The sequence below is a fragment of the Leuciscus leuciscus genome, assembly GCF_965113295.1.
Source record: "Leuciscus leuciscus genome assembly, chromosome: 8".
Classification (NCBI taxonomy): domain Eukaryota; kingdom Metazoa; phylum Chordata; class Actinopteri; order Cypriniformes; family Leuciscidae; genus Leuciscus; species Leuciscus leuciscus.
Window position 1 is genome coordinate 21,047,880 of NC_138732.1, and position 10,860 is coordinate 21,058,739.

Sequence of the window (10,860 nt, forward strand, 5' to 3'; positions counted from 1 at the left end):
ATCAGCTACATAAATTCATCAACTAACCATTCAGAAATGTTGTCTACATGTTGTCACTTCTTCTTGAGTCTTTCCATCTTTGTCTGACTCCGGTTTGAACATAAAAGGCAAAACGTTTTTGAAATTTACAGTGCATGTCTGTGTGAGTGCAAGCTGTTGAAGCTCTGCCCTCTGTGCCGGGAGCAGCAGCTCATTTGCGTTTAAAGGGATAGACACAAAATCGGTGCGTTTTTGCTTACCCTCAAAAAGTGACAATTTTAACATGGGTGAATTCAGGTTGATTGGACACTTTTTGCCATTGAGATGACTGGAAAAAAGTGTCCCAATCAATTTAGATATTTTGAGCTAAAACTTCACATACACACTCTGGGGACATCAAAGACTTATTTTACATCTTGTGAAAAGCGCATTATACCACCCCTTTAAGAATAAACACTTTTATCATATTTTACTCACCCTCAAGTTGTTCCAAACCTGTACGAGTTTCTTTCTTCTGCTGAACACAAAAGAAGATATTTTGAAGAATACTTGTAAACCAGACAGTTAATGTAGCCATTGACTTCCATAGTAATCTTTTTTCTTATTATGGAAGTCAATGGCTACCATCAACTGTTTGGTTACAAACATTCTTCAAAATATCTTCATTTGTGTTCAGCAGAAGAAAGAAACTCATACAGGTTTGGAACAACTTGAGGGTAAGTAATGAGAAAATGTTCATTTTGGGTGAACTAAGGCTTTAATTCTTTTCAGAATTTCATGTAGGCTATTTCTCTTAAAATATTTTAGAATACAATATATCTTAGAAAAAAAAGTTTATATTTTATTTGCTTGTAAATGTTGTGATCTTTCTTGCAATAAAAAAATAACTCTAAGGGATTAACTAACTGGTTTCAGTTAAGTGAAATTTAAGTAAAATAATATTCATTTAGTGGATATATATATATATATGTGTGTGTGTGTGTGTATAAATAAATCACAATCAACTGTTGTTTTGAGACCAAAAAATTAAATAAAATTACACACCTTGTGACAAAGACTTTAAAATAGGTGAGCAAATTTGCAATATAGATCTAAACTGACCAACATATTGTCTCCATCCTTCAAAATTATTGCAATAATATTCATTTCTTAAATTACCAAAAGCATGATGTAATAAATATCACATCGTGTAACAAGTATTTATACATATATATATATATATATATATATATATATATCTTATTTGGTATGGTTTCTTTTGATTCTTTGAATTTGTTTTCAAACATTTGCCAGGCCTAAGCACACTTAAAGATATTAATATCATATTAATTTCACAACAAACTGAAGTTTAATGTATGTATTCACGTTATTCAAGTGCATAAAGTGCAAAAAATTCAAATGAGATCATTTATTTTTCATGCATTTAATGTTTTGAAAGAATTCATGCCAATGAGAAATTAAATATATATATACTAGAATAAAACATCACTCTTTACATAGTACACCCGTAATATGCTTTCAGACAGAAAGACATGCTTCTGTAGTGCCATACACATGAGACACATGTCCACAATGTCCAATATCTTTGCATAATTTGAAATGCTCACACTCTTATCTTGATCACATTCTTAGACGCTAAAGCTTTCTCATTTTGCAAACTGTGGCATTTGTTCATGCTTTGTTGGGGCCAGTCTCATCTGAGTCAGGATCCTTCACACTGTCCTCACTTGGCAAGGACTCTTCACCAGAAGAATGGGAGCTGAAATCTGCCACTCCTGACTCCTGGTCACTATTGTCAGCATCAGAGCATTTTGGTTTGTCTCCAAGCAGGCTAATCTCTGCGCTCTCTCTCTCTCCTTGTTGTAAGGTGAATACATTGGGAGCAGCACCTATAAAGCCACCATTGTAATCCTGAGGAGTATTGACCAGGCTTGCATCTAAAGGTAAAGACCAAAGCGTCTGTTGTTTGCCGTCCAACAAACCCTTCTGCATGTAAAGCGTTTTTGCACGCTCCTTACCCAGAACAGCAAGTTTCTGCAAAGGTAAAATATTTGATCACTAAAGTTAAAATGGCAAATTCTGTATTTGTAGAACATGCATATTAAGTAAACAACGTTTACTTTGCGCAATTTTATTGTAATTCAAAAGAGATTCGAAATAAAATGATAAAAACTACCATGGCAAATATCTGATGTTGTACCTGCTCACAGACAGCCAGTTCTTCCTCAAGTTGCTGTGTTTCCTCTTTTATAGTCATCAAACAATCCAGCTCAGACTGACGTGGGTGCAACTCACGATCAAATCTATTATACAGCCTTCTCCAGTATCTAAACACAGAAAAGACAAACCATTTTTGCTGTTAAACAAACAAATAGCAAATATAATTTAACAATTTCTTCTGTACATTTAAAAATGTATAAATGCTTAAGACTAAAGAAAAAAAGCTTCATGAGAAAGAGAATCAAGAAAGGGAAAATATGTATTGTCAGGTCAAAATAGTGAGACAAAGCCAATACATACAGGGGAAAAAAACTATGTTAACATGTTCTGACATACTTAAAACAGAAGGGGGCAGTACTGGGCCTTAGAAGTCTCTGATTCTGGCTCTGATCGGGTTTATACAGAGGGTTCATGAAGTCCAGTTTGTTCTCCCATAAATGAGGCCATATGGAATGGGTTTTCTCTTTGATGCTACAGAAAAAAACAAACAAAAAAACATGCAGAGATTTTAAAAATCTACTATACCCCAAATGTTAACAACAAAATCAAGTTTTTCATTCATGTCTCAAATACACAGGGCAATTACCACAGATCTTTCCTCTCCTTCTGGCTGTTACAAATGAAGTTGCCATAGTGACAGGAGTAAACGTGGTTGTGGATGCTGATTAGAAACTTCTCATTGTACTCAAAGGAACAGGGAAACTGATCCATAAACTGCCATACACATTCCAGGAACTGGTCTATAACCGGTGACACTTCCTTGTCTTCTCCATCTAGATGACCGCATCTGAAATGCCATGAAGTAAATTACATTTAGAATGAGCAATCGCATCTAGAACATCAGAAAACCTGAGTGAATTTTAAGATGAAGTCCAACCTGTGTGAAAACTTGTGTCCAAATGAAACCCAGTCTTTCTCAATCAGCACCTACACATAAAATAAAACAGGGTTTTACTTACACTATTGTTCAAATAAATGTAAAACTTTGTTTTAAAGAAATTAATACTTATATTGAGCAAGGAAACATTAAACTGATCAAAAGTGACAGTAAACTCATTTATAATGTTACCAAATATGTCAATTTTAAATAAACGCTGTTTATTTGAACTTTCCATACATCAAAGAATATTGAGCCATATAAGGTTTCCACAAAAACATTAAGCAGCAACTGTTTTCAACAGTGATAATAAGAAATGTTTCTTGAGCACCAAATCAGCATAATAAATTGATTTCTGAAGCATCATGTGACACTGAAGACTGGAGTAATGATGCTGAAAATTCAGTTTTGCCATCATGGGAATAAGTTAAATTTTTTATATATATCAAAATAGAAAACAATTATTTTAATTTGTAATAACATTTCAATATTTTACTGTATTTTTGATGCAGTCTTGGTGAGCATAAGATATTTCTTTCAAAAACATTAAGAAATCGTGTAGTGGTAGTGTACTTGAGAACAGTTTAAAGGTAAAATGTCAATTTCCGATGTTAAAAGTCTTTAGGCTATATCCCAGTTTCATAAGCAGAGACAACTATAAGTCATTTGTAAACTGACTTCTTCAAAAAGTGCAAACACTGTAGCGCTAGCAGAACATTGATCCATTTTTTTCAAGCGTTCTGACCATCTTGTTTAGCTGATTAATAAAAGGCAGAGGAACAGCATGGGAAACCTGTTGGGAAACCTGTTGGAAAACATGCAATATTTTTGCAATTCCGTTTGATGGTGCTTGTGCATCTGCACAGACTTACTGCAAGTGTATCAGGAAATGAGATAGTATTCCCAGACAGACTTAATCTGTGCTAGAAATTATGTTTTTCTTTTTAAATTGACCCCATATGAAGGTACATTTCTAAGTAAGAGATGATTCTCTAAACTGAGCTCTGCTATTGAATGAAACCTCTCCAGCAGAGATCTGGCTTGAGTCGATCCTTATGATTAAATGAGCAAGACTCATGGGCAGCCTGTCAGTAATGCATCTTCTTACACTGTGAACTCAGTGACTTGAATGAAAAATGTGCATGCTGCCGTTTACCATGAGTCCCTTGAGGGTCCTGTAGTAGGGGTCCAGAAGCACACTGGCCACAGAGCAAACCTGAGCCGTCCTATCCCAGCCATCAGAGCAATGAACCAGGACACTGACCCCTTCCTCTGCCACGGCCTGTGTGCGTGTCACGTAAGAACATGAAATCAGTACCGGAGCAAGAGCTCATGCATGGGCTGACTCTCAAAGAGATCTTTTACCTTAGATATGAAGATTCCAGCTTCCATGATCGATTTGATGTGTCTTAACCAGTCTGAATTTTCAAGCCCCAAGAGAAATTCTCTCATGGTGGGAGAACGCAGTGCAGAAACTAAAAAAAAGAAGAAGACACTTTGAGAAGATCCAGACAAATTCACCACTAAAGTTTATATACGATCCTGTGAAAAGATGATGATGAAAACCAGGAGCTTTATTGAGAATTTACAGTAGGGAAATGATATGAGGAATTTTTAAGTGGTCAATATTTACTTTGGCTTCGCAAAGAAAGCTAGTGACTAACAAAAGTGTCCTCTTTATTTATGTTACTTGAAATATGCACAGCTGATAAATTGACTTGATGACAGTTCTGTCTTATGGCTCATTAGTTATTATGACAACCAAATAAATTTGTATTTCTATAAGTAGCATTGATTCTTTTTCTCCAAACCAACATAAACATTCCCTGTGAGCACTGTAAGCTTAGATATGTCAACAGTTCAAATGTGATAAGAGTATTTAAGGGCTGGTGACGTCCCATGAGAACACTCCAGATGACAGCCGCTGAAGCCAGTATACTGACAAACCCGCTCACTCTTGGTGGCAGGGACCAAATTGACTGTATTTCTAGGAAGAATCAAGCATGCTGTAATGAAATCTCAAACAGTCTCTGCTGGAAGCCTACAAGATTATTCGAGCAGATGACTCCCTAATGTTTTACGGGTCAAAAAGCTATCACACCCAGTGCCGCTATTATTTCTTCAACACTAGACGATATCATTCTCACGCCCTCCTTTTCTAAATCAGGGGGAAAAAGGTCCCCAATCGTCAAGTCAACAAAACAAAAATAGGCGAGGAATAAAAGCCAGATGGATTCAAAGCACCCCTACTACACTTTCTGCTTTGCCAAGAAACTCTCCTGTGGTACAATCTACGGCTTCATTGCAGAACATCTTTATTATAGATGATAAAACGCTAAGTGGTCTCAAGATCTCCCATAAAATTGAAGGGGAGCTGTTATATACTGGTTCAAGCTGGTTCAACAGAAGGATCTTTGGATCTAACACACTGGTTAATATGGGTCAATTCATTTTCTCACTTAATAAGATGGAGACAATACCCTCTATGAGTTTCTGCAGACTGTTCCTCATCACATGGATGTTTTCAATGCCGATGAACTGGAATTTTATGTTGCAGTAGTTGTCCTCATTTTCGTAGCCTTTCCCCGCAGCTCGGTTTGCCATTGCGTTTAGCTGGAAATGCATGAGATTCTCACATACAGTGTCTTTCATGTGTAATTCTGATATCGGGTCCATTGAATACTGATATTAAGCGGACTGACCTTGGGTCTGGTGTCCACAACATACATGAATCTGCTGCCAGGATTAGACTTCATGATGGCCTGCAGCATTTGCTCATCCTCCAGGCAGCGAGCACTGAAGCCAGAAAGAGGCTGACTGCTGCGACATATTGTGGCCTAAAGAAAAGACATCATGTGAGTTGGTGTCAAGATAAGACATGACCAAAAAACATGGAAAACTACTCATTAGTTCTTCATATTAGTGTAGGACAAGACTTAGTGGTTCAGTGTTTATTTTAGTGTGCAAAATGGCTTAAATAAACCAATAAAAATAAAAATAAATACATACATGAAAATATATTTACATTTTATTAGTAGTATGTATACACATACATAATTAAATGTAATTAATAAAAAAATACATTCCATAAACTAATCTAGTAAAAATGCATTTTTCTGACCTCAAAGTAATTCCCAGCCTGATTCTTTTATGCTCAATATATAAATTCAGCTTGAAGAACAAAAGGAAAGCTTGTTTCCACCATGGAATACAAAAAAAAAAGAAAAGAAAAAAAGGTAATTGCGATTTTTATCTCACAATTCAGACTTTTTTCTCTCACAACAGCGAGTTTACATTTTGCAATTCATACTTTTTTTCTCAGACTTGCATGATATAATGTCGCAATTGTGAGAAAAAAGTCAGAATTGCGAGATATAAACTCGCAATTTCTAGAAAAATGTCAGAATTGCGAGTTTATATCAATTCGCAATTTTAACTTCTATTCTCAGAATTGTGAGATATAAATTCACAATTATGAGTTATAAAGTCCAATTCTGAGGAAAAAAAAGACTTTTTCTCAGATTTGCGAGATTATATCTCCCAATTCTGACTGTGGCGGAAACAAACTTCCATAGAAAGGGGACCCGAGCTAAAAAAAAAAGCAATAAATTATTTTATTCAAATGTATAAAATTATACATTTCAATTTGAATAATTTGAAAATCAAAATTATATTTGAATAGCTACCATACACCCTCAGAGTAATTCCCAGCCTGATAATTTCATATTTGATTAATAAATTAAACTTAAAGAACAGAAGATTACAATGTTCTCTCAGTGGAATGGGTATTTCATGAGAATTTGGCCCTGGCCTCATAAAACTCTGAGCTTGCAATATTACATTTTTAGACATTGTTCTAATCATATTTTGGGGTTAATGAACCATGAATGGGGGGGTGGATTACAACTGACCCCTTAGGGCCTCACCATTATGATCCTTATGTGGGGTCACAAGCTTCTCCATGTGGTTTGAATTCATGTGTCCAAAAGAAAACACAGAGAATCCAAGGGGAATATTTGACCTCAATGAAATGTCTTTTAACAGAGTGCTGAACCCAAGAGGGTACAGAGGGGGCTTGACCATGCTTTTAAAATATCCATTATATTGTAATTCTTTGTAAAGCTCTTTCTTTGTAAAGAAATCATACCAAGCTGGAGTTTAATCAAGCTGCATCACATTTATGGTTCTTCTTGAGTTTTTGAATTTTTTTATATACCGAGCACTCAAGTCTCAAGAACAATATGTTCTTGAACCTTGAACTCGCATCCTCAATCTGATGACAAAGTATTTGGCAGGCAAGGACATATGAAAGAAAGGATCAAATTCTCCACAGCCTCATTAAAAGGGGCTGATGAATGCTAAGACTGCAGAGAGAATGTGCCAGATGGAGGCAGACTTACATGATTTTCCTTGCAGTAATATGACAACGTGGGAAATCGACCTCTGCTACGAAACTTAGAGCTCCCTACGATGACAGGGAGGGTGACGGATTTAGGCACAAACAAGTCAGATGGGTAAGTATCACACACCTGCGTCACAAAAAGAAAAGTTATAAAAAAATTTTAAAAAAACATACTGATTGTGTTTACATAGTGCTGGTGGGTGATACACTAACTCTGTACTCTCGGTTGATGGGGGTGACATGCCATTGCTTATTTGGAAGTCCCATTCGACTGTATTCAGCCTTCATATCTAAAAAGTCCCATGAGTGCTCCCGTTCAGCTTTGTCAGCATTAGGATTGAAGGAAAAACAATACAACTCTTCATATTTTTCTGCAAGACAAGGGGAAACAACATGACAAAATGTCCATGTACACTAAAATATAGAAAAGTGTATTGAAGAACTATAATTTGTTTTGAACATTATGGCCCGGTTTACAGACAGGGCTTTAGATTTAGCCAGGATTAGGCCTTAGTTCAATTAAACGTGGCTTAGAAAAAGAAAAAAAAAACATTACTGGTGTGCATCTTGTGACAAAACAATGGCAGTGACATTTTCTAAGATATTTCAGTGCAAGTTGCTTTCAGTTAAAATAGCTCAAACATGTATTTTAGTCTGGGACTAGGCTAAAGCCATGTCTGTGAAGCCAGGGGTATATTAAACATTCAAATGCTGACTTGTCTGCAACAATATTTCAACAAGAAGTTGTGTCCCAAATGCACTAATACCAGGGGGTGTCCAAACTCGGTCCTGTAGAGTTTAGCTCACCCTTGCTTCAACACACCTGACTGGAAGTTTCTAGTATGCCTAGTAAGTACGTGATTAACTAGTTCTAGTTAATTTGGGCTGGAGCTAAACTCTGCAGGACAACGGCACTCCAGGACCGACGTTGCCTATTCTTGCACTAAGTACTCAACCGTGTAGTGCAGGGCTGGGCAACTCTGGCACTCGAGACCCATGTTCCTGCATAGTTTATCTCCAACCCTAACCAAAAACACCTGAACCAGCTAATCAAGGTCTTCAGGATTACTAAAAAGCTACTTTCAGGTGAGTTTGAATAAGGTTAGAGCTAAACTCTGCAGGAAAATGGATCTTGATGGCCAGAATTGTCCAGCCCTGGTGCTGTGTATGAATTTTAAAAGGTTCATTTGTAATCCAGTATCGGAGTCTGACAGCCTTTCCCCCTCCGGTAGATTAGGAAAAATGCAGCAGTTGAGTGCATGAAGTGTCCACATTCCACACTTCGTTTTTCCGGTTAAGTAAGTGCATCATCCGGGCCTTTTTCTTTTAAGAATATTCAGTGTGAACGCACTACGCACACACTACAGAATGGTATAGAATAGTGCACTCGTATGCAGAATGGAATACACTGACATTATATTCTTAATGTATGCAAAGTGACCCACCTGGTCTAGACAGACGTGAAAGTGAAATGTAAACATCATGGCAGTCGCTCTCTTGAGGAATAATAAACTGTATGACCTGAAAGTTCTTGCAGTGGATTAATAAAGGGTATCCACTCTGAGATGCTTTATGCTTTACAACATTACACACTAAACTGTGCAGAACCTGTGAAAAACAAGCATACTGTGTCAGTTATTGTACTTATAAGACGGTTAAGCACAGAAATACTTGACAATGATGATAAACTGCAAATATCAATGGCATTAGTTAATACATTTGACATGGCAAGCACTTACCCACAGCTCATTTCTGTTCTCAGATCCTTTACCTACAAAGATAGTGTGTGTGGCTGTCAGGTAGAGCGTGCCCACTTGAGTTCTTCGAGAGGAGCTTCTATCCACTAACCAGACATTTTCAACCTGCAATATATAACCAAGTTAATTAGACCAGGGGTTTTCGATGCCACAGACCCCCCTATATGATCACCCTCATGTGAGGAACTCCCATCCTAAAATATAAAAAATCATCTATCTTTTATAAATGGCCAGTTTATACACTGGAAAATAAATGTTATAGATTTAAAATTAATTTCTACTAAGTTACATTATTATTATTTTTTGTACTCCCTATAGTAATGTACCGATAAATGTATTATTTATTAGCTTATTTAATTTTAATTTATAATAATGAGAATTCTTATTTATTTTAATCTAATTTAATAGATTTAATAGATTAATACAGAACTAATTAATCCCTAATCACATTTTTCACTTGTGGCCTCCTGGGGGTCCCGAACCCCAGTTTTAAAACCTCTGAATTAGACATTAGTATTAGTGATGCTGCACTATAAAGTACCATACCACAAACATAATAGTGAGCATCTCTCTGCCCTGTGGTGATACTGTGTCTAAATCATATACGATCAATTGGCACACAATAGCAAAACTCATTCCTAATGTGAATATGGCTTTTCAGTAATTTCCTTTAAATTATAACTGATCAGATGCAGGCCTTTACTTTTCCCCCCTTGAACATTTGTCTCAGTGACTGTGCTGATTTCATTGATTCCAGTAAATTAATCCATTTACAAGCATAAAACCTCAAATTACAAATGATGAGACATGTGGAAGCAATGCATGGAGAAGTGTGGTTCATGGCATGTAAAGAGAATCATTGTATCATGGATGCTGGACATTACCTTTGGCATTCTGATGTGCTCCATCTCTGACCACCACACCTCTGGCGCGTGCAGCTTATCGGGGTACAGAAATACTTCTTAGTGTCATGCTGAACGAGTGTTATTGTGTTAATGTAAACACAATAATATTTCAAGTACTGTTATAAACGCTGCGCTTCTTTGAATCCGGGTTGATAGGGATATGGCTCCTCCCGTCATCTGTAGTGATTCACCGTCAGGTCTCTGCGCTGCTGCGCTCAGTGCGTGGCCCGCTGCAGGGTCCTAAAGCCCGCTCCAAACACGTTTCATCGTGATTTTTAAGCTAAGAAAATGTAATCATCATCGGTATGGTTTATATATGTACGCTAAAAGTATTAGGGTATTCGTGTGAGTGTATAGAGCATGTATGTCATTTTCTTCAAATAAATGCAATTATGTTTAACTCCAGAGGTGATGTTTGAAATCCAGGATACAAAAAAGCCCAACATTTCCATTGTAGTTGGCCAGGAAGAAAGATACAACTTGACTTGTCTGTTGACACACTATCTAGTTGCACAAAATATGTTTTCAAGTCTCTGTTTCTAATCCGAAAACATCATGTTAGAATTAATTTCAGAAATTACTGGAGAATGGGAGTATCATATAGGGTGGTTGGTTTTAAAGTCACCATGAAATCAAAATTTTTATTTTTTATTTTTTAATGGAATATTGCAGTAATTATAATAAATTATAAATAAACAATCCATGCACATCTGTATTTTT

The 10,860-nt window shown here is 36.4% G+C and overlaps 1 protein-coding gene across 1 annotated transcript; it reads right to left on the bottom strand.

Moving 5' to 3' along the window:
- Positions 1-1,386: 1,386 nt before the first annotated feature.
- mtmr7a (myotubularin related protein 7a) lies at positions 1,387-10,820 on the bottom strand. Its single transcript, XM_082178000.1, has 14 exons — positions 10,120-10,820; positions 9,218-9,340; positions 8,924-9,086; positions 7,692-7,849; positions 7,477-7,605; positions 5,779-5,913; positions 5,557-5,689; positions 4,442-4,551; positions 4,233-4,358; positions 3,077-3,126; positions 2,786-2,986; positions 2,536-2,670; positions 2,180-2,306; positions 1,387-2,013 (listed from the first exon to the last, which is right to left on the bottom strand). Exons 1-14 carry the CDS (start codon positions 10,141-10,143, stop codon positions 1,651-1,653), a joined length of 1,977 nt encoding a protein of 658 aa, XP_082034126.1. The 5' UTR covers positions 10,144-10,820; the 3' UTR covers positions 1,387-1,650.
- Between the last annotated feature and the right edge of the window lie 40 nt (positions 10,821-10,860).

Excerpts from the sequence above, each read along its gene's own strand:
- mtmr7a (XM_082178000.1), bottom strand. The coding sequence starts at position 10,143 with ATGGAGCACATCAGAATGCCAAAG. Across the intron at positions 3,127-4,232 it reads GGACCCTCAAGGGACTCATG|GTGCTGATTGAGAAAGACTG; the intron begins GTAAACGGCAGC and ends TTTTATGTGTAG. Across the intron at positions 2,671-2,785 it reads AAGGAGAGGAAAGATCTGTG|CATCAAAGAGAAAACCCATT; the intron begins GTAATTGCCCTG and ends TTTTTTCTGTAG.